Genomic DNA, 25,223 nt, shown 5'->3' on the forward strand with positions numbered 1-25,223 from the left:
CGGCAAACATATCATGATGGATGCCCAGCAGTTCACAAATATCAGCAGCAGGGAAACTCATGCATGCAGCATTGATGAGCATGTTGAATACAGATGCAACTTTAGGCAACAGAAAGGTGGTAAGAAGCCAAAAATTATCATCGACAACAACAGAAACAAATGAGGTATGACATTGTGAACAATGTCACCGGCACCTCCAGTTGGAAAGGAACAGCGGCCTGTTAGCTGTTAGACATTTCAATTAACAGACAAGATGTGTCAGCACACAATGCACTTGTACACCAGAGGTGGAGGAGACATAAATACTACAAGAGGAGCTTATTCTCGAGGAGCGAAGAGGTGCTCTTGTCAGTCAACCTCCGTGTCCACAAGAAACAGCACACCGTGTGACCCCCAGTCAGTGCAGATTTGGTCAAGGCTTTTTTATGGAAAACCCCCCAGTTCTGCTTCACCTGCAGCTCTGTCAGAAGCTTCATTCAGGGCGAACAAAGGGATTGGAGAAAGAAAAACGGCTCAATGTTAGGCCGCTTTTTCTGTGTGTATCAATGTAATTCATAGATTGGATAAAAACATTTCTCAAATGGCCAATTTGTTAAAAGTCCAGGAATTTATCCCTCAAGAGGCTTCTCATGAAGTCTGCAGTGTTGCCATGATTTCTTTTTGTGTGTACAAAGACAGACACAAACTTGTCGCCTTTGAGGTTGGTGGTTGATCCTCCTCCTCCCATGAATTTCGTCCTTGTGTTAACTGTGTTTTCTGTAGTTTTCCTCTGTGATGCCACACTAAAATGATCACCCTCCTCGTTATGTGTGTTTGAGTATCCATGAAATCAAAGATACCCATAAAATACTGAATAGTGGCAAGAACCAAATGCAAACAGTCAGTTAGTGATATATTCTCATTAAAAAATGGCCAGAAGCAAGCAATATTATAATCCTTCCTCCAGGGGAGCAGGTTAGCTGTTTCCTCTTGTGAACAGAACCACATTCTCGGTGTACCTCAGCTCTTTTGACAATGTTTTGCACTTTAGAAAGCCATTAATGCTTGTATTTCAACACTGTTTTTACCATCACACACAGCGTACCGTATTAGGTTGGAGGGTGGTATGGGTGGTGTCTGGAACCAGGCGTTTTCTGTGGTGTATGCAGCTTTGTCTTATGTTGGGCACACAGCATTCATTGCTGATGTAGCAGTTTATACAATGAGTCCTTTTCAAAATCTGAGGTTTACCGGCAACGCTGCTGTTAATCTCTCCTAGTCTGAAGCCTTTGGTAACAGTGCTCTGTCCTCATTACACCAAACTAAGTGTCTCTACCTGAAAGACAGCTAAGCACCTTCCTGAATGTAACCACTGCAGACAAACAATGTGCCTGTCTCTCGAGTGATGATGAAAGGAATTTGTTTACCAATCTGCCAAGCTACCATGAGTAGCATGTAATTTGTACAGGAGGTGAAAGTTGAAAGTTATTGAGCAGAATTCTTCCCCGACACTGTCAGACAGATGAGCCCATATGGCGAAAGCTTTATGAATTTTGTCACGATTAACAATTTTACAGCACTTAAAGTTTGGATTATTTGCTATATCCCGTGCTGCTTTAGCTTTACATAACATTACATGGTGATAATAAGCAGTTTTGTTCCAAAAATAATTGCCTAAGACACAGTAATGTTATATAAGCAAAGACTAAGTAAATATTTTTCTTGTGTCTTTAATGATGCATGATGAAGTTGCCCTTGTCACCTTCACTTAAGAACATAAATGGAACCAAACTGCAAACAATACAAATATAAAACACCGGTTGCTTTTGTGGGTGTTGAAGAATTAATGATATAGTAAGCTTTTTATAGTTGTGATATTTGTATTCATGTTTTCATGTCTCCTCTGACATTGCATGTCATGACAGGGTATGGTATAAATTAACTATACTACTCGTATTTGCATATTCACCACATTTCATCGTATACTTCCTGTCTCCATGGTTAGAGTAAATAATCATCATGCTATCAGTGTTACTCCATCATACTACCTATCTAACCTGCTGTTTCCTTGCTTTACCCCCTCATGCTATCAGTGGCTGGGACAAAAAGCAAAGCGAAAGGTGAGTTATTGCCTCCATTTTCTTGCTGCATGATTTATGTTGCACACAGTTCCCAATAAACAATGTTTGGATCGCCCTTTTATCTCCCCCGCAAGCCCAGGAAGCATTAACATACACTGCTTGCTGCAAAGTGTTCTGGGCATTTTTTCTTTCTTTCTTTTCTTAATTTCTCCAAGAGAGGTTTGTTGAACATGCTTGCTCTTTATGAAGTCAGATGGGTCTCGATATTAATGAATGCAAACAGAGAGACACACAAATGTAGTTTGTGATGTATATATAAATGACTCTTTCCACAAGAATATTTTTCAGTGCACACAAAAATATTTATCACTGGTTGCCTAACATATAGAAAGGGTTCACAAATACACAAAATATTTCTTGTTTTAAATAAATGCAAGAGAAAAACACAACTACATATGTCAAAGTATTTGTAATTTCCCTCAGAAACATATTTAGATGTTGTTATGTTTATGTATAGACTGTTGAACATGTATTTACAGTACAAGCTGCTCGTCATGTGTGAATGTCAGTGCATTTGTGTCGGGGTGTTTTGAGACTACCCTGTCACGGCTCAATTCACAAATACATTTTTTCCCAGATCATCGGTTGTCTCCAGTCACACAAGCGTAGATTTGAGAGAAACATCATCAAACAGCTGCTGGTGGCACTTGCTAAGTCAGTGATGTGGCATTCAACACTAGCATTAGCTAACAAGTTAGCTTTACAATACCAACAGACAACCAAGGATCATTAGCTAGCTAGCAAGCATTCAGAAGTCAAACATACGTAATCAGGCACGACAAGAATTATCTCTTACCTGTTGAGAACAGCTACCCGATGCCATGTTGACCTCCAGCAGCTGTTTGACGTCCGTCCTCGTGTTTTAATTCATCACTCAAATTTAACTTATGTGATTGGCTGAAAAGGAAGAAGATCTGAGAGGCTACAGATAATTTTCTTTAAAAAAAAAAAATGGCATTTGAGAATAAATATGTTTCTGAGGAAAATTGCAAATGCTGTTAACTGCATGTATTTGTTGTTTTCCATTACTTTTATAGAAAACAAGAAATATTTATGTGAATCAGAAATGTGTTTTTTTTTTTTTTTACATTTATATTCAACACTTTATATACAAAAAGTATAAACAACGATATTTTGTGTGCATTGAAAGATATTCTTCTGGAGAAAGTCATTTCAATGTAAATCATGAATCCTTCTGTGTTGATTTTCATTAATATCAAGACCCATCTGATCCCATAGCTGTTTCCCAGATACAGCCTGATTCACGTATGTGTAGTCTCACATGTTCACACCAGGGAGCTGCCCGCCTCACCCAGTCATGCTTTTCCTCTATTTGGCCACTGTGCAGCTCCAATGGAGCAGCTGGGGGTTGTTCCTGGTTCAAGGACACCTCAGGGAGGAGAGTTTCTCATTTGCTTTCCCAACCCAGATTTTCCAGACATACTGTGCAGTCAAACTGGAGAGCTTCTGGTCATAAGCCTGCTTCTCTTTATTTTTAGTTTACTGCTACCCTTCAGTAGTTAATGCTTTGTCCTGATATTTGGTGGCCTAAGTATTCACTTCATTGCCCACTGAACCTGATCTATCGCCTAATAATTTGTCATTTTCAGATTCACTATGCACTGAGTGGAGAAATCCAGCACTAACAGTGTTTCTATTTCTTTCTTCTGCCGCTCACACATGAATACTGCAGTATTTTTGATGATTTACAGGCTGTTTCTCTTCCTTTCATATGGGTTATACATTTTCTGCTATTGCTCATGTTCTTGCTGGCTGATGCTATTGTAGCATCCTAACATCAATGCCCAGTGTCTCAGTGACTCTGCCTGTATGGTTACTGATGCCACTGTTAGTGCTGTTAGCGACGGTTTCTCTAAGAAATTGTATTTGTTCTTGTTTGTTTGACCAGTTGGAAATTTTAGGAGCCTACTTTTGTCTTTCCTGTCTTCAAAATTTCCTCGTCAAAATCTAGCTCTGTAACATGTCAACAAGTTCGCCCCTGCCCCCCCCCCCCTTTTTTTTTTTTTTTTTGAAATTGCAGTGTTGTCTAATTACAGAAGTAATTAGGGGTCTAGTTTTTAATTAACAGAAGATACACATTCAGCATCCGTAACTCCTGATATCTAGTTCAACATTAAGGAGCATTTTTCAATGGCACTTTCAGCATTCTAATTACAGTTAATAACTTTTATTAATAACGATGAAGATAATGAACAGAACTACATGTATCAGTCTTGAATATTGATTAATGGATTTTGTCAGCTTCCCTATCGCATGCTAACAATTGCTGTCATTTGTGGAGTGACTGTTGAAAAACAAAAGTAAGCTCCAGAAGCCAGGATGATAATCAGCCTGGCAGCTGTCATTATAATGGAAAACATACCTCTGGATTTATTTACCAAGACCTTCCAAATGTGTATTTGCTCCCTGAGGGCTCACCTGAGTCTACGCTTTGACCAGGGCCAGTGCAGGGAATAGGAGAATAATTCATTAAAAGGCAGATATTGTGTAAATAGACTAAATAGAGGGCAAACTGCTTCATGAGAGAACCTGTCATGGCCACCCCAAATTCATGTTTTTCAGAAGGACCAAGGCAAACTTTTAATAGTGTTTTTTTTTTTTTTTTCCAAGCAAATGTGGGACTCTATTGGTATACCATAGTATGGCAGATGTAAAATGTAACCCTGTAATAATAATGGTTGTTTGTATAATTTTGTTATGTAACCTTAATGAAGGGCATGTTCAGGCAGGTTGAGTGTGAATTGAACCGTCTTTCAAATAAAGTGTATCTGACAGAAGTTATGTTATGTTTAAAGGGGACGGGGCAAGGATTCTGAGTAGTGATAAGTTTCATTGAGCATCGGAAACAGCAACACATTTCTGACCACGTTATTCAATGGACTCTGTCGAGTGGGAAGATGAATGCAGGTATCTCACAGAACAGTCCTTGGAAGTAATATTTGAAGAGCATGTGGTAACTAGTCTCATTCATTCCCACCTTTCGTCACCTCAACATTTTAAAGGAAATCCATACCTGTGGTTATTGCGAAAATATGCCACATAAATCACAATCAAGCTTGTGTTCCACTGTATTCCCATTGATTAAAGCATTTATCAGTCTGTTAGCAGTCTCGTGAGCTGGGCTGATCATTGTGAGGAGCATTTCTTGTTGTTGTCTCACTGCTGCCATTGTCACTTTGTAGACTCTGTACTCTTAATATACTGCCAGTTCATCAGTGTGGAGCAGAATGCTTGCAAGCACCGGGATTTAACAAAACAAAACAAAACAAAAAAAAAAACCATAATCTCAAAGTTCATTTGAGGCACATCACATGTACTGTCTTGTCTTGTAAGTAACACCAGTTGAACATGTAATTTCCTGTTTCACGTGGAGACAGTACTGTAGCTCTGACCCACTTTCTGAAGCTGATGTATTGCCACTTTCCTCTTTCTTTTCTGCACAGCAGAAAAAAAAAACAGTGCTAAGAGTTTCCCCCAGCTGGGATATTTATTGCCAGTTCTGTTGATTGTCCACCCCCTTCCTTCCCCCTACATCCCCCACTGTGGCAAATCACAGGGGAAGACTGTGCTCAGTACCACCTCTGAGTCAAGGGAGGTTCACTTTTTGCTCAGGTGCTACTCAGTAACAGGCACCAAATGTCCTTTTTGATGGAGGGTAAAGCTGACAGACAGCTCACTCCGTCTTGGTTATTTCCTTTCTAACAGGCTTCATCGGGCTCTGTAACAGCTCAATCAACTGACTGCATCATTTAAGATCACGCTATCGGTGCCGACAATGAATACAATACGGAGCTGATACACAGTTGTTGTGTGGTGGTGGGTCATCGCAGTATGTGCATTGTGCCTGTCTGATCTGCTGTGAACCGCTCTTGTTTACAACTGACAGAAGCACTGTAGAAAACCACTATCATCCCACTGCAGATAATGGATGCATGCAGTTGAATGTACCCCGATAAGGCACATATTTAATGCAAGAAAGATTTGCATTTGATTCTGCAAAAAGCATCCAGGAGCCATTTGCACCTGGAATTAAAACAGTAGTTGAGGTAGAAACTACAGCTGGATTGAGTCTGAATGCATTTTAGCTCTTGAGTGACCTCCGCATATATTGTGTCCTGTAGCCTCTTTGAATTTGTATTTTATTACCAGATGCGGATGGGGTGTTGGAGAGAGTGACATGGAGTGCATTACTAATCTGGGCAAAAGTAATCACAGCCTTTGCTTTTACCATAATTACATATGGATTTTCTATGACTGAATGAATTGCATATTGGAAAGCCTGTATAGTAAGATTTCAAATGTTCCCCGTTGATTTTAAATTGTGACATTATCTACAGCTGACTATGTTCGCACCAGTAGTTGTACAGTTTTCAAACATGCATCACTTTGGACAGGTAATTTACAGATTAGCTTCAGTTAATGGATCAGATTTAGAGCTAATTAGCTGCTGCCCTTAAATAGTTGCTTAAATCTCTGCAATCAACTAGGCTGATAGCTGTTAAAATGGCACAGCTTATTGAGTGCCTCAGATCAGCAGGTTCACCATAAAACATGAGAAGCATTTCTGCTTAAATTACACTGTCAGTGTAAATGATTGTTTTTGGTGACAGATATGACCTTTCAGTCATTAGAGAAATAAATCACGTGAAATATGTTTTTCCATATAGGACTGTTCAGAAAAGGTCAATCAAGGTGAAAACAATCAGATATGATGTGGTTACTTCACGGGCCAGTTGATAAAAGCAGCCTGTTGTATCTGCTCTCATGACCATTCACCTACAGAGCATTTCCTTTATCAGCCCTTGCGGTTTAAGGTAGTTAATGAATGTGTCAGCAAGCATATTTTATCCAGATATTATTCAAATGACGGGTGTGGTCACATTCATCATGCTGTGTGCATCACCTCTCTGCAGTCTTATCTTTTAATGTGCCTGTGTGCATGTGTGTAGTTTACATACTGTGCTGAGCTTTTTAATGTTTTACTTTAAAAACACTAAGGTCTTTGTAGCTTCTTGTTCTGTGAAGAAACACATATTTTGCCATTTTCACATAATTTCCTCCCTTGCCCTACTCACATGACCTTCATATGTTTTATCATGTCCCAAATAAATACACGATTAGTACCAGCTACTAACAAAGCCATTGCAATCTCAAGACTATTTAAAATTATGGCAGATAGTAACCACAGAAGAGTTTGCACCCATTAGTATTCTGCCTACTTGCAGCATCAAGCCTGAATTTTTTTTGAAGAGGTCTCATTTGGGCTCTAGTGAATGGAACATGTTGTTTACATGATATGATTCAAAGAGAGTGTTGGTGCACTCCAGTAACATACAGTATGGAATATTAATATGCTGAGAAATTCACAGTTTTGCTATCTATTTCTAACCAGCAGATAAGATAGAAGCAGGGCTGCCTTTAAAAGCAGATGCTGTTCTTTCATGAACATTTTGTCAAATACACTTGTGTTATGCACTCATCATTATAGTAATTTTACTCATTAAAATATGATAAGAATTCGACTTTTTTCACTCTACAGGCTCAATATGGTTAGTTTTTAGTGTAGTCGAGTAGGGATGTCCTAGTTTAGTAGATTTCTTTAACCATTGTGTGAACTGGTTTAAGTGTTTCAGAATGGAGGGTTGCATGTATTCATTTTCAGTAGTCCTCCACAGAAGGGCGTTAATCTAATCCACTTCACTCCCTTTGAGGGAGCAGTGTTGTTAGTGTTGGCAGGAAGACCACACAAATGGTAGCAATAAGCAATAATATCAATACTACTGTGGAGAACCATGTGACAGGGGGCCATTATCTGGACAGCCCAAGACAGACACTCTCAGGCCGGGTTGTGGCTCCGTCTGAGCTGCTGCATTTGTGGTTGAGAACTACTCTGCCGTCATCAATTTTTGATTACATTTTTACCAGTTATCTCGTACAGATACATGTAGAGTTATCCTTAGCTCCTGTGACTCTCCTGTGAACGAGTTTCATTTGTGCATTTCTCTCAGAGAGGCATCACGTTTTAGACCCAAATTTAAAGCTGCAAAAACAGTCAAACTAACAGTCTTTGAAACACTGCAGGAACAGACTGAGACTATCACTCTTGAATCCAGTGTGACTCTGACACATGTCTGACAACGCCCCATTGATAATGCTGAATCAAAGTGAAGGGCTAAGGGGATCTGCTCTAGATTATTATTTATCATCATTATTATTATTATTAGAATTTCAAGTCAGTGCTGTAGAGCAAAGTACCTGTGATTGATCTAGCAAGTGATATAGCTTGTGATGTATAATGACACCAGAATCCTTAGTTTTATTTATTTAAGACAGTAAAATACAAAAATACAGGAGTACAACCGTAAGGAGAAAAAAGAGGAAAAAAAAATGCAGTAGCTAGATTTTGCTAATCAGCTACAGTTACTTACATGCAGTACTTATTGTCCAAAGGCAAGCTTGAAATGCTGCCACGTCACCTGTACGTTCTACTTTCATATCAAAATTAAATCAACATTTTATTTACAAGAGCATACTGTATTTAAACACACAGCTTTAGAGCTGCACTACTTGAACAGTTGGAAAGCATTTGGGCTAAAATAAACATCAGCTCTTCAGTCCAGGGGAATACTGAAACCGGAGCTGTGGCACCATTGAAATAAAGATGTTTTTTCCAACCATTCTGCACCATCAGCATGATGATATACTCAGGGGTGTGCTTTCATGGCATGAATAAAGCTACTCTGAAAAGGTTTGTCCCAATTAGATGGCCCTGGATTGTGCTGTGAAAAATGAGAAGCTGCCAATTTTCAGCTCGTGCGACTGTTGTAAATTTATCTTTGATCAGATTTAAACTTGTTTCATGTTAAAGTTGACGCTGTTAAATCCAACTGTTAAAGTTAGATTTTCTTCAAACAGAAAGAAACTCCCTTACCTCCGTGTTTGCCGGTTAAACCCAGCATCTTTGCACTGTTACAGCTCCCAAGGTGCAGATTTTATCACAGAGGCTGGTTTGATTTAAACAGATTCACCTGGATTTCATTATAACTTCAGAATACTGTTGTTCGCGGCGATGTGACGATATAAAAGATGAAAACATCCTGAAACACCCTGGTATGTTTGTTATAGAGGAACACCTGAGCATAACTTGGAAGCCATTCACACATTGGCTTCACAGATTTGAATTTATCTCATGTTAAATTTTCACTGTTCCCTTTGCTCTGCAGTAACCTTATTAGAAAGTATAATAAAAAAAATGAATTAATGCATTAATCCACAATTATTTCCCTTGACATATTTGCTATTTTCAGAGTGGCTATATCATAGACCTACTCCATCTCACACTGTTGCTTTTACCACACTTAATATGTTGTGTAACTGTACAGTATTTATTGTTTTAACATTAGCATTTAAAAAAAGTGCTAACAGGTACTTCAGATATTACTGCTGACACCATGAACATTATTTCTGCTAACAGAAGTGAAAAAGTTCCTGCCACAATAAATGCAACAGAAACAATTTGAATTTCAAAAAAGGCCTTTTTGTTCAGATGAGATTTTAGAGGTGATTTGAAGGGATGATGCCGATTCAGTAGTCTGAGCTCGTCTGGCAGGACATTTCACAGGTGTCCTGACAGTGAAATCCAGTCATCTTTCATCTTGAGCCTAGACTTAGCAACTGCCAAGGGCCCTGCCTGTGGTGTCAGAGCTGCACTCTGACTCATGAGGGGCCAAAAGGTCAGAGACATCGCTGAGGGCAAGGCCTTGACAAACCATAAAAGCTATCAATACAATCTTGACGACAGTTAAAAAAAATTGAATGAAAAAAATGAGTGGTTGCCAAATGTGGGTGTAATATGGCTCCTTCTCTTAGTCCTGGCCAAAAGCCTTGTTGGATGTTACACCGATTCCCTGTTTGTTTGCTAAAACAGATAAAAGCTGTACAATCTACACAACATACAACACTCTCCATCCTTAGACCCTCGATAGAAGACGTGGCAGTTGTAAGACAAGAAGATATAAAAGCACATATGACTCTTTGCATGAGTAGAGCAGTTTCATTTTGGCAGGATTACCGGGTGCCACCCTACATTTAAGCTTGTGCTGAAGATCATAATCAGGTTTGAAAAGCTTTCGGTGGACAAGAACTTCAGATTTGCCAGAGTTTGACTACAGAATATTCTGGGATAAGTAGTCCACGACCCCAGCTGAGCTTGTTTTAACTGGCATGCAGTAGCTGCTTATCACTGCCGCAGGACTGGAAGGAAACATCTGTATGACTTCAAGATATAATGTTACCAGAGCAAAACTGGTCCCAGGATTGAACTGTAGTGTATGCCACATGTAACTAATCTATGATTATAACTCATCTGGATCTGCTCTCATATTACAATTACAATTACAATTACAATTAGTCCTTTAGCTGATGCGTTTATCCAAAGCAATATACATATGAATTCACACACCGATGACACAGCATCGGGGCAGTTTTGGAGTTCAGTATCTTGCCCAAGGATATTTTGGCATGTGGACTGCGGATATATCAAATGATGCCTGAGCAGGAGAAACTCTGAGATTTGAAAATATGTTCTTTCCTTGTTTATTGAGTGCACATGTTAGCAAAGTATATCTAATTTGTCATGAGAAGACTTCCTTTGAAATGATTTTCTCCAGAATAGTTGAGATAAAAAAAGTAATGATACATAAGTCTTTCTTTCGTAAGGAAGGTTGAATCAAGGTTAGGAGGCTATAATGGATTGTGAAGTAGCACAACCAATAGTGCAGGAGTTATTTACATCAAAGAGTGGAGCTGGGTTTTAACCCATGTGAATGTTGAAGGCATAATGGATGTGTCATATGTGACAAAGTGTCTGTTAGTTCTTGAGGAGAAAGTAGCTTAGCTTAGCTTAGCAAGGGCAAGTCATCACAGCACAAGGAGTAACACTGAGAATCCAACAGGATGTTAAGAGCAAAATGTAAGCCACATTTTTACAAACTTCACGCTGAGTCAGAACAGAGAATTGTCTGTATTTGTCTCAGATGGGAGACAGCAAGCTCCATTATTTCGTGTTCTTTCCACCAAGGAATACGCACCACAAGAGGCCTCAAGTTTTAATTAAATGGAATATTTATACACTGCGGATGTTCAACTTCCTTCTCTCTCAACATGCTGGCAAATAGGCCACAGAGTTTAGAGTTAGCCAATTAATTACAATTTTGTCAAGTCACAGCAATTTCAGTGATTAATTACTATGTTCTCAAGAGTATATTGTCTGTTTAAATACCTTGTGAGTATTAATGATAGATATTTGATTTTCTATGCCAAACTTTCAGTATTCAGCTTCACGGTATTTACTGTGTACAAGAATTGAGGGTTTTTGTTTGTTTGTTTTTTTTGACAATCGTTTACAGACAGCCATGAAAATGTATCATATTTGACATTCTGAATTTCTGGGATTCAATGTAAATGTTAATCAACTTCAAACAATGGAAAGAAAATGTAGATAAAAGTAATTTTATGTGTCTGTAAATTACACATAACTTGTTTTCTTTGCAAGAAAACTTGTCAGACTACTTGGGGGAGGAATATGTTGAAATGTGTCACGTATGTGCATGAAACAATGAAACAAGAATTTAAGACTTTTCTTTGTTCATATTTTTATCTTACCATTTAGTTTTAGTGGCATAATTCAAATAATTATTTGAATATAAAATATAATATAATAATATTATAAAATATAAAAATTATTTTCACAAGCGAGAAATGTTCATGTCTGTTATAAATAATAAAATATATGTAGAGTAATGAAGATTGAAAAGGACAATGCAACGCCAACAAATCCATTTCAGACAGTTTTCAGAGTTATGTGATTTATAGCGAGCTTGATTGTAGAATTATTATATGGCATTTGTCATTGGGAGGCACTATGTGATGTTGCAGTGACTCATTAGCATGCAGAAGGGAGCTCAGCATGTCCAACATCTCTATTTGCAAAGAAGCCCTTGTAAAATCAAGCACCAGAGGTGAACCTGTGGTTTGATAAACTGCCTGGAATTCATTTCATATGAAAATTAATAATCATTATTACTCCGTAATGAATGGAGGCATCGGCTACTTCTCGAACTATTTTCTGAGTTATTTGTTTTCTTTTTATCCCGCCTGCAGTTTACAGTTTATTCTGCAGTGGTGTGCTTGACTGCTCTCCAGCCATTCATCAAGGCACTGCTTTCCATTATTTGGTGCAGTCAGCTGAAACTGAGAAAGGCTTTTGGGGTGGTATGGCTCATTCTTCCTTGCACTAACTCTCTGTTCTCGTCAACAGAGATGTTCCTAGTATTTTTCACCTTACGCCCTGGATCCGTGGTCATTAGACAAGCCAGTGAAATTATACATGCAGCGCGGTTCTCAAATGATTTTTTCCATCAGACCTGGTTTCCTGTGATTTTCCATGAGTATCATATAAAAACAAAACCAAAAGATTTCCACATCATCAATAATGATAAAGCACTCCATTTGCATTCATCAACTAACTCTATTAATCCTCCTTTTAAGTACAGTCATAAAGATTTCTATCTTCCTCATATTCACATTTTCTAGATACCCACAAGACTCACAAAATCAATAGCCTAAGTATCATATTCTTGGCTTCTAATATTGTCAGACTCAGATTCCATCAGGCTACGGTCTGAGCTGCAGTCTGATAACAGCTTGAAGAGAGGCTGGTTGAGATGAAATGAAATAGTTTATCGTTAATGCACACTCAACAGCTAGCCACTCTGAACATCTGTATTCATATTTATACTCTACACCTGCTGCACAGACCTTATCTCATGCTAAAAATGTATAGAGATGAAGAGGACACACCGACGCTTGGCTTGTGCTTTAGTAGATGTCTGTTCCTGTGGTTTCCCCTTTAAAATCTAATCATCAAATATTTGTGTTTACAATGAAGAGCCAATCCTCTCTGCCCCATTTACATTTCTACCTAATTTCAGCCGTGCAGGTAAATATTTGATTCATGAGGCAGTGTCACTTGATTCTGCATGAAAGTTAATGTCACAGTGGAGAGATGTGTCAGCAGCATTCTGACTGTGTGAAGCACAGCAAACAACTTGACTAATCTCGTGTGTGCTGACATTGTGACTGATGATCAGTGTGCTGTGGCCCACCTGAATGTGGACCATAATCTCCAAGCTCAGGGTGATATTGCCAGTTTCAGCTTTCACTGGAGTGGGCTCTTTGCTTTAGCACTAAAAAAAGAAAAGCTCTCAGATCCATGTGACTGTCATAAAAAAACATTGTGAAAGGCGAAAACACTGCCAAGGGACCAATTACAGCTTTAAGAGTTAGGCTCATAAGCAGGCTGATGTTGGAAATGTTTTGATTAAAAACACATACACACACTCACAATGAAAAAATAAATAAATTGAAAGGCTTGGATTTTAATCGATTTAGTCAATTTTTTATGTAAAAATTAGTTAATTTTCAGTTTGGGGTTCACTGTTCCATGTTTTTATTCTTCACCTCACTTTCCGAGAAGCTGTAGGGAGGCTGGATTGAAAGAGAGAGAGAGACGGAGAGAGAAACACTGATGCGACCTATCTCGTATTGAATTTTTCCTTTACTATAGCACTTCATGATATTCATGGATTAAAGGAGGAAAGTTGCCAGCCTGAAAAAAGCAAACGCTAATGGTATTCATGTTTCAGACGGTGCCAGCTACTTTCATCAAGATATCTCAGGTTACTCAATCCTCACCTCAACTATTTGCTTTCATGGCCGGCAGGTTGCATGCTGTCTACTGTAAATGTTAAAATGTGCAAGCACTCAATCTGCAGCTGGCCTTGACTGAAAATAAGTAGCTCCCTCTCTTTCAGTATAATACATCTAAGCGCTGGAAGAAGAATACAGCAATACCCAGTATCCAAGCCCTTTAACCAACAGAGCTGATACGCTTTGTGTTTAAGGGATGGCCTATCCACCCCTAAGTCATATTGCAAAGGTGCAGGTTTACTCCTCATTCCATCACTGCACTTCACTGAGTCATCTTGGATCATCATTGGAGCAGACAACCTTCATACCTCCAGTACACCTCTCAGAACTGTTTGTTCCCTCTCACTGGGTTTGTGTTTATAAGGAAACACAGCCATAGCTCAGCATAATCTATACTTTTATCTAGAAGCTTTTATTGCATCTTTCCTTTCCTACAGTATTTATTGTTTATTTACTGTTAAACCCACTTTTTTATTTTTCCAATGTCATCATTTTTGCTTCTAGTTAAATGAGACAATGCTAGTGAAAATTTGTGCAGTGTGAGTTAGAAATGGGCAAAAAGGAAGTGGTTTTCTGTTTTATTTAAAATGTCTCTGATTTTATAATTTTTCTGCTTTGTTACCTGCATCAAGGAGTATATGTTTTCAGTCCAGTTTGTTGGTTTGTTTGTCTGTTTGTCAGCAGGAATATGGAGAAACTACATGCCTGATTTTCATGATATTTGGTGAAAGGTTGTAGGCCATGGGCCAAGATCAACCCTTTTGGGGTGGATCTGAATAATGGCCTGGATTCACACATTAATGTTCAACATAAGTAATGCCACCACATCTTCTTTTTTTATTTTGTACAAAAAGTGCCACAAGTTACACAAGTTAATTAAACATGTTGTAGAATATCCCTCCTCGTCACACACCAGAACATGTGCTTCTTTAAAGTGAGGTCACTGTATAGGGTAGCGTCCTTGGAGCAGTTTGTGGTTCAGTGACTTTCTAGAATATTGTTTGGCACTGAACTGTAGAGGTAAGCCTGACCGCCCTCCAATCACCATCTCAAAAAAATGAAATACACTCTGTAGTTGGCACTGGGGATTATGTTTCCACAAAAAGGACAGCATTTGCCACACTCTAGACTGCTACAGAATGTCAAGACAGTGGAATTTCATGAATGTATTAGGTGAAGCCCAGTTAGCTGCAGTGCACACGAACTTGTACTGACACTTCTGAAGCTGTACTTTTGAAGAAGAACATTTGAAGATTACTGTATTCTCAGTGTACAACTGAAATTAGTCTTTCCGCATACCCCCGTTTACACATACATATCTACTGTATGCATTTGATTAGAGAGGTCAGAACACAGTGCAGCACATTTTTAGTAATTTTGGGTTCTTTCCAATTCAGTTGGCAGTTTGGCAGAGATAATGATTCCAGCCACCCCTCAGTCACCAGCTCGCAGCTGGACCACCCCCTACTGTCAGTGCAGAGGAATCGAACCGGCGACCTTTCGGTTACTGACTGGTCTCTTTAACCTCTGCATCCTGACTCTGACTTTGCGATCACCCTTAATGGCATGACAGGTATAACCAAAAGGAATTTCAACAACAGGTTTTTGCTAAAGCAATCCTGCATATCCAACCAAGGTAAAACCTGAGGGACTCAGAGTTATATTCATTACTGTTGAGATTTCACTTTTTTCATTGCATTTCTGTGAATAGTGAGCTTTATACACCAGAGACAGACAGCAGATACTAGAGAGATAGTGGGGTACATGATGTGACAAAAAAGTTGAAAATTATGCAGGAACTGACAACAACACCTACACATGGTACCCCCTACACAAAGCATCACATCCATTTCCCTTTTTGTTATGACATGCATTGCTGGTTTTGTTGGACTGCCTAGCTGCCATCCAGCCAACTGCATTTGAATTATTGTAATGGTGTTTGTTGATGCGATGGGTGTAATGAGCAGATAAGTAATGTGCACTGTTTAAATTTCCCATTACTATTTATAGTCAGCCTCACCTTCACCTCTAGCTGACAGTGGTCTCCATCAGGACAATCGAGGTCAAGGAAGGTCCATAGACCTTTGGCTGTCCCAGCCTCCTCTGCTTCCCCATTTGAGCTAGACTAATGAGGCAGACAGCTGCTCCCTTAGTTGAAATGTCCCTGTGGTGAACTGTACCTGGGAGAGGCAGAGACAATGTCACCTTCACATTGAGGCACATTACAAGAGGAAAACAAAGCAGACCTGTGAAATCAAGAGAAAACATGCACAAAGATTAGCTTTCGGGCAGCGAAATGCTCCCAGGCAAATATGCCGCATCCAGCTTCATGCATGAAGTCAAGGGTTCTAACACAGTTGTTGTTTACTGCTGTCATCCTTAAAGGGGCTGGTTTGGTCAGGCTCATATTAGTCTACACTTTGTCTTCTGACAAGTCCCCACAATGAGAACATTGGTTTTAGACATCTGTTTCAGAAACTTGGCAGAGTTCAATAAAACACAGGCTGGATAGAAATGCTTCTGCAATGTAATTAGGGGACTTTGCTGAGACGACAAGTACAAATGTGGAATAAGAAGGTAAAATCCAGCAAGGCTGGGTGATTAGGCCTCATTTGGATGTCTTCTGCACACTGTGACGAGCGGCTGTTTCAGGGCAAGGCAGTCGTTCGGATCGAAGGCCCACAGTGTCTAGGATTATGTGTCAATTTACCACACAGCTGCAGCTCTAGACTCTACAGCAGAACATGACTACCTCTAATTAGGCCATGCTACCAATTAGGGCCCTGCAATAAGGCAGTGAGGGAAGCGCTTTGGGAGAGTAAAACCTACCATTGTTTCCACCGAAAAAAAAAACACTGTTTTCTAGCTCCAACAGCTGTCGAACGCTGGAGTCATTGTCAACCAGGCTTCCATTAAGCTATCTTTGGTTTAGTGTAGTGCAATGAAGACATTCATCTAATTGGGCAATAGGACGACAGAAGAAGTCTGAATAGTACATCAATGTGATGTGATTCAATGAAAAGACAGTAATGACCAGGCCAATACAGCAATCTATTCAAGTCATGACCATGACCTCAAACTCTGTTTCATAATCCCACAGGTAGCCAAGGTCAGTTCCCCATAACTCAGAATGTGACGGTGGTGGAGGGGGCCACAGCCAACATGACCTGTCGTGTGGATTACAATGATAACACTTCCCTCCAGTGGTCAAACCCTGCACAACAGACCCTATTCTTTGGGGACAAGAAAGGTGAGTAATATTCCCGGGGATAATGGCAATGATAAAACGATGAGATATGATAAAGGTGTCTTGGCCAGATTATATTAATACAAGAGCTTCCTTCATTTTTTTACATTTGCAATGTACAAAATTGTGTCTGCCTGCATGTCCGCCTGCCTGCAAGCTCACAATTTGACTGACTACAAGAAAAAAGCCAGGATAAGAGGGAAATGCATTACTCAAAGCAGACTTGTAATGAATTTATGTCTCCACTGATGTCCCAGGGCACAAACTAAACTGAAATAAACTGTTTTTGAATCGAGCTTTTGTAATCACGCAACACTGACAGTGTTGTTTACAACACACTGACGCCTGTGGATTGTGACATGATTGGGTTTAATTAGCATTTTAGCTGCCCTACATTTGTATATCTGTTTGGATGTCACTGAAAAGGAAGCACACTGTTGCAACCTTGTGAAACAAGGCCCGAGCTGGAATGAATTATAATGTGCTCTCACCAGCCAAATCCAATTTAAAGGTGACAAAAGTCTGGAGTTGATAAATTGGAATTGGGGTGAAAGGGACTATAACAGTGGACGGTCTTGTAAGGGTTGGGATGTTCATCTTTCAGTGTTTCTCACAGCATATTACCCATTTCATTTATGCTGTAGCTGCTAATATAATATCATTGGTTCAGTGATTGAAGATTAACTTTCTCTTTGAATAACAATTGATAGGAGAGAGAGACGCCAGAGTGAACCAGCAGAATGAGAGTCACAGTCTGGTTTGAAGAAATACTTTCTCCCTCGCAAGTGATTGGATTTAGTAATGAAGTCTAAGGTGTTTTATTAGATGAAATTACTTCCAAATACAATTAAACGAAAGTTAACTGAATCTTAAATAGATATTCTTGTGTGAACGGTGTGGATGTGCCCAAAGGATTTAAATTCAAACAAAAGTCATTCAACCAAAACCATTTTTTCTTATTGTTATTTTTTCTGTATTCTCTGGTGTACAATAGATGTAGCTTTTTAATGCTTGACTTTGCAGGACCAGCTTTTAAAAAAATCACCAAGTCATATCTGAAAAAAGCTCCAAAACCTTCACTTCATTGTACTTTGAAGAGACGTTAGGCACACTGCCGAAATTAAGCCAGTTAACTGTGTTTTGTTCACACTTCTCAACTCCTTTGAATACAATCTGTATCCACATGTAAATCCAGAATGCTGTTGCTATAAGCATGTAAGGAGAGCCTGAAGAGCGTAATATGTATGAGCCACTTTGCCCTCCTTGGGCAGCCATTTATATTGCATGACAGAATCCTTTTCCAGAGCAATACGGATGACAAAATGAATGTAGTCCACTCAGCAGAGGTTGCCAGGGCTAAGTGTGGGAACACTTCCTCTCCATCTCCTTCTAAACAGCCAAATGAAAAGCTTTATTGGCACAACTAATACGATGCCTGTGAGGCCATCAGGAGAAACGGGAGGCGTGGAACAACACAGGCTTCATGCGAGGAAGAGGGTGGGACACCTGGGAAGAAATCTCTGCTGTGCCAAATCACCAGTTAATTGCTTGGCAGAGGGCTGCAACTGTCCTTCTCCTGTTTGTTGTGCCTTCTTGTAGGAGCCAATGAAAAATGTTAGATTCAACCTTATGTTACCTTTCAGTCCAGCAACTAACTGCAGACTGGCTGAGCTTGAGGCAGGCTGTTCTATCCCTCTGATGAGCAGCTGGTCATAGACTGCTGACACTGAGTGGATTAGATTAATGCAGCTATGTGGCGTTTACTTGTTCTCAGTGTTAAGATGTTTTGGTATCTTTTTTTTTTTTTGCCTACTATAGTGACAAGTGTTTAGACAAATCTGTCCCTTTCCCTTTGTTTGTTGTCTCTGTCCATTGTCTCTGTTGTCCACCTCTCTCCTACTACAATCCCCTTGGGTGTCCATGACAGCATGGCCTTATGTTACCATTTGATGTACATGCAAGTTTCCCCCAATCGCTCCTCACAGAGGTAGTTTGTCATTCTGCATGTGTAGTCCAAAGGAGATTCAGTTTTTGCAGCTTTTATGTGTGATTCTGGATGCTTAACACATACAAGTAATGACGATAAAAATACATCTGCTGCTCTGTCTTAAATTAGACAAAACGCTCTGTGAGGCATTTTTGAAATCTACTCTCACTGTTCCCCTCAAGCTCTGTATTAAAGATAAGGGCATTTGTCTGGATGTGTTTGGAGTTTGATATAAAATAGTGAGGGAGAAAAAAAGAGGATTAAAATGACCTTTTAAATCCTTTTGAGCGGCTATAGTGGAGTAAAGAGAAACATCTGTAAAGAAGCTGGAGTTCCATATTATATCAATTGAGTTTGACAGCTGCTGGGTAAGGTAAGACAAAATCTGATCTTTGCCCTGACTATAATTTGTTCCATTTTAATTCAAGTCTGACAAATGAGAATATGAAAAAAGCCCCAAAGAGTGGCTTTTACAACCAAGGAGAAAAGGAATCTCTGTGTCTTTCCAGAATTTCAAAGACACTGAATATCATAAGCCCGCTCCAGACATTAAGAAAAGCAAGTGTGTGCCATCAAACACTGTTCATACGTGAGTGTCAGTAATGCAAGTCCTCATACTAATAATGTTTGTCAGTGCTTTCCAAAACTGCATTTTCTGGCCTGCTACCCCATTGCTAAAGGTTGAGTTAAGTTTAGACGACTTAAACTACCTTGATAAGGTTAAAAACACATTGGTGATGGGTAAAAGGAGTAAACTTTGAGAGTTGGTAGGGATCGCACAAAATGTCACACAAAAACCCACACATAGGTCATTCAAAGCATTTGAACAAATGACTGACACTGTTGTTTTTCATGCGAAGCACAATCTCCATTAAGAACAAGACCACTCCAATTAACCTTCTGTTAATTAAATTGCAACATGGAACAGAAGAAGGATCACAATGGCACGCTATTAGATTTAAAACCCATTGGGAGTCTTCAGGTAGGTGGGTAGAACATAATCCCGGCAGGGTGTTCGACAAGTTGTGACCTACAGTTTGTCGACACAGCAATGTCACATCTCATCACAGACCTGGAAGGAGGATAAGAGATGTGGTTGCAGGTGTGAAGGAATTAGTGGGCAGGTAACAGCTCAATAGCTTAATGTATCTTTGGTGAGAGTGTAAACGATAAGAAGGACCTCTATCTCATCCCCTCCCATAAGAGGCTCAGTCAAACCTTGCAGAGCTCCAAGAGAGTGTTAACCTTGCTGGATTCCCAAAGCCAATCCATATGGGTTGGACTGTCTCTGCACATTTGTCTAAAGCTGAACACAGCCCTCCTCTTATATCATGCCAGCTGGTTCCTTGGCACGCTCCTCCTCATCCATTATGTATATCTGAGTCTTGGTTGATTGTTGCCACCTCAGAGAGTTCAGACTACACTGTAGCAAAGACCAGCATGAAGATTCTTACGCGCTCCCACCACAGACCTGAGACAACAGAGAGAGATCCCCTTAATAGCCAGGCCAACATGCAACATTACATGCTGTGTGATGCAGCCAGGCCTACATTAGGCCAATTAACAGGGACAGTTGAAGGGAACAGCTCTGTGGTGGGCTGCTGCGATGAAGAAATCGATTTGGACCATATGTCTTTTGTACAATTATCCCTTTCATATGTTGCCGGGATTATGAATTATTATTAGTGAGCAGGACAAATGAGAGCAGAGCTGTCCTTTGCTGTCTTCATTATGATTTACTTCACTCTTGGCTTCTGTGGGAAAAGGATAAAACATAAGTGCCGATGCTGTAGAGAATGGTAATGACATTCCTGCAGGCATGCAGGATGGAAGCAGAATCTTTTGTCAGATACGGTGAATATGAATAATGCAATTAATGGGAAGCTACTGCAGGTTCCATGTCAAAGGCAGATAACAAATTGCTCATTTGATCCGCAGTCTGTGTTTGTAGCAGAGATATGGAGACATATACAGTGCATACATACATCCACTGACAAATTGTATGTCACTTTTCCTCATCTCAGTTGCATCTCGCAGAAGTTTATGGTGCATCATTCATGACATTTAATTGGGGCATTCAGCCCAAATCATAAAGGTCACAAAGCAAAATTGATCTTAATTGGCTTGTAGTAATCAAAATGCTGTTATGTGCTAAATGAATGCTCTAATGTGAGCATTAAAACATTCATTAGCTTCAGAGAATGAAGGATAATTACCAAGGATGCAATTAGTGGAGTGAACACCAATGAAAGCACATTTAAACGTCCATTCTAGTAAACACACAACATTTCATGGTGGGTCTGTAAGTACAGTGCATCCCTCCCCCACTGTCGCTGATATCTGTGTGTAAATCTGCTCTCAGTTTGGAATTGACATGAACTACCAATTTCAGATAATAAGGATACGTGTGTCAGAGTTAAGCAGCTGATTTCATAAATGGATGTGCCAGGTCTCTCGCCTTTTCTTCAGATATCTTTGGAAAGTAATCTCACGCCAAAGTGATTGTGTGGAAAATGTCACAAGCCACAAGTTTGTTCTTACAAGTTTTTTGTTTACTTTTCAGTGACAGTTAAGGGTCTCATGGCCACAGCTAATGTCTTTCTTCAGGGACTAATGGGCTTTTAAGTGTATTGGGCTACCTCCAGCTTCACTGAAATGTGAATCTACCATTGTGGCACTATACACTTGGCTATTATCGCTAATGTGAAGAGCTGCTCTTGTATGTACTACACTGAGCCCTGTGCCACACTGCACACTCATGTATAATGTATATTAGCTCTTTAGAATAATGAAGAATATCTTGTGTTTAAATTCCTTTCGAGGTTTGAGCCCTGCCTGCAAAATGTTTAGATCTTTGTTACAGTGGCTAAATCATTGATATGTGTTGTATTGTAATGTGACTTTGCAAACCCTGAAATGTGTAAAACTGCATTGAAAACCAACAGAATTATGTAACCCCCTGGCACTTCTTTCAATAAAAATTAGATCTAGAGAGTTCATATGAAAAATGGACTCAATAGCAGAAAAAATCCCATAGTGTACAATCAAGTTTATGTCAGTGGGCTGAAAAATGGACAGACAGAAATATATTCAGTCTCATTATTCACCACTTGAAGAGGGGATGTAGCGTAGCTGCTGGGAGAATTCCTCCTTCTTTCCTTCCCTTCAAGCACTGAAAATGAGTCCAATTTGAGTAGCATCTGCTCTGTGGGATCTCTGAGAGCACGGGCAGTAACAATGGCCCTCTGGAACAAGGTCCTTTCCTTCTCTTAATTGCAGCCACATGTGTGGTGGGAAAGAGCCCCTGCCTGCACCACTAGCCCTGGAACTCGTCCAGAATCGCCCACACAGTCACTGAGCGAGCACAGCCAGCAGCAAACACACTCTAATTGCAAAGAGTGGAGCCCCTGGCTGGAGAGTGGGGGGGGTGCGCCAGGACCCTATGTTCTCGCTGAAGGACAGCTAGTGCTTTCACATTCCAGGACTAGCTCAAAGTGGTTACAGGCCATGCAAAAATGGCCAAATGGGGACACTCGGCATTGCGGATGTAACATATTTTGGCTGAACCCGAGAGCCATCGGCACGTTTCCAAGACTAATGGATAGATGTAAAATGTCCTTTTCTATTTGGACTGTCAGGCGATACTTCATCATTTTGGATTAGAAACATTGGTTAACATCTGTCTGCTGCTCAGCGGAGTGCAGAAGTGAATGCCATGTGATAAGTGCACTTCCAGTTCCTCTGCTTCCAGTTTTTTCTGAGGACAGAGGTAATGGAGCTACCAACCAGACTGTCAGCTCTTCTCTTCCACATCAATTTATTGCTCTGTATTGTAATAAGGTATTTTAACAGCTGTTTCACATGTTAAAACAGGTCCGTGGACATTCAGATACTGTAACTTTTAGCCAAATTGACAGATGTTGATAAAATTGAATCTGACAAACTGCAGTTCTCTTGGGAGACCTCAGAGTGGTCTTCCACTGACATGGTTGGTGGTGCAATGGACTGTCAAGGAAACAAGGCAAACATTACTGAGCATCAGAGGGCCATAGCAACAGTATGCCTTGCCCTGAGGAGGCACTGGGGTGTCAGTTTTACTGATTTGAGACAGCCTTGGTAAGGCCTCCATCACAGGAGATGTACTGCGCATTAAGCTGCCATGCTGCAAGGCTGTAGCATACACAAGGTCAGGGTGCAGATTTATGCTTCCTCCTAAGCAGAATGAACAGCGCGGGAGCTATCTAGGGTTTGGGGGAAATGAACCTTTTCATCACATTGATTTCCTAAAGCACCTGGAAAAAAGCTTTGTCAGCTGCTGGCATTTGGGTCTGATTGTGACGGATCTGCCCACGATCTGGGCCTCTAGCCTGGATTGGATTCTAGTAGTATGGTTTCCTGGCCATATGCTGTTTGAGTAATAGATAACACTTGTCTTTGGGTTATTCAAACCTTTGTACTTCTCATTCTATCAATATGTCACTGATTCACGTGCTGTGTAGTGCCAGTGGCTGTCTAACAAAAACGCATCAGTCAAGTCCATCTTTTGTTTAACTGTAAGATGTGTCTCAGCCGCTGCTCAGACTATCTGAATCAGTATTTCAGCTACTGACATTTAAAATTTAGGTCTGTTTTGATGGTAATGCGATATTATTCAGTAGATAGAAAAAAATAAGGTGCATCCTACTTGGCACTTTAAATGTCATGTGAAATAATCAGACGTCTGTACTGTGTTTTGTCACTGTTTTGGTATTTAAAGTGATAGATTACATCTTTAGACTAACAAGCAATTTTAAAAGGCATTTTAAAGTTACTTATTTCAGAGAACAGCAGCTGTTGTTGGCTTGAGCTCATGTTAGCTTCAATGGACGGCACAAATGATAAGTCAAAAATTTCTAGAACCACTCTGCAGCGTAATCCACCTAATACACTCAGTGTCTTCTAAACAGTCATAACTTTGGTGAAATATGGGTAAATATCTGGAGTGGAAATGGTGCAACATGGAAGATCCAGCCATATTTTGTCAAAACATGCCTACAGATTTTGGATAGAATACCACTTTAACCAAAAAAAATGTCAAAGCCCTCTTAGGAAACAGCCAGACCATTTATCAGCATCTCAGAGGTGTTTATGCTTTGAAGAACAGGGGGTTAAGACGATGGTAAGTCTGTCTGCTTCTCCCTGTCTTTTCTCTGTGAGTTGCAGAGATAGAGGGATATGGGCCAAGGGAAGTACAGTATGTCATCTTGTCCAAAGCTTTGATCCTCTCAGCCTGCACTTCCGTATCTTTGAGTCCCTGTATGATGTTTGCTTGGACCCCATCACCTCTCCAATGCATCCATCCACTGAAGGGCTAGCTGTTTTCTGCCAGAGCCTCTGGGCATTTTCAAGCTCTGTAGTCAGGATGCTTAACTACAAAGAACATCAGGCAGCTTTGTTTCAGGATGCAGTTTGCTACAGTAAGACTATCAAATGTTTGTATTAAGCCCCGTAGCACATAATAAGCTGGCTCTGATGGCACAGCTTGTTATTAAATTTTAATTCTGGCTTGAAGATTGTTTTTATTTGCGCTACTCTTTATTCTCGGATAACAAAGACTATCTAAGAAACTTCTGAGGGCCATCGATATCTTTATAGCCAATCTTTATTTTTCTCTTTTTAGTATGTATGTGATTATAAGATAATGATCATCAAATGATGTCCTGTAATTGAAGCTGAAGAACAGCGTTGTTAAAAATGACCTATGTCTGTGTAAATCTCATAATCATTTCAGCCAGTCTAATTTAACTGTGTATCACACGTCTGCCGTGTACGTCTATCGCTGAAATCAAACAAATGGGAACAGAGCAGTTGATTAATGATTTCATAGAGATGTCTTTATCTGACGCCATTTTACTTTGACCACGTTGATTAAATCCTAATCAACACCTGCTTCTGCTGCATTTTGCCAGATTTGCCCCGTGTAGTGCAATCCAATAGAGTTCAAATTACTTCAGATGAAAGAGTGTCCAGGGAGAGAGCTGGCCATGCCTAAAGGGAGCGAGGATTAAGAATGTGTAATTTATTCAATGAAGAGCACTTT

At 39.9% G+C, this 25,223-nt stretch overlaps 1 protein-coding gene across 3 annotated transcripts in view; it reads left to right on the plus strand.

Annotated features, from left to right (window-relative positions):
- The window catches only part of cadm2b (cell adhesion molecule 2b), a 128,929-nt gene that overhangs the window by 85,614 nt on the left and 18,092 nt on the right, over positions 1–25,223 (plus strand). For 2 of the 3 annotated variants that reach the window (XM_076735873.1, XM_076735872.1), the window contains exons 2-3: positions 2,073–2,099; positions 17,011–17,160. In XM_076735873.1, coding sequence (XP_076591988.1) covers positions 2,073–2,099; positions 17,011–17,160 — 177 coding nt within the window. The remainder of the gene's footprint in view (positions 1–2,072; positions 2,100–17,010; positions 17,161–25,223) is intronic. The other variant, XM_076735874.1, reaches the window with a different exon arrangement.

Source organism: Chaetodon auriga, chromosome 7 (assembly GCF_051107435.1).
Source record: "Chaetodon auriga isolate fChaAug3 chromosome 7, fChaAug3.hap1, whole genome shotgun sequence".
NCBI classification, from domain to species: Eukaryota; Metazoa; Chordata; class Actinopteri; order Chaetodontiformes; family Chaetodontidae; genus Chaetodon; species Chaetodon auriga.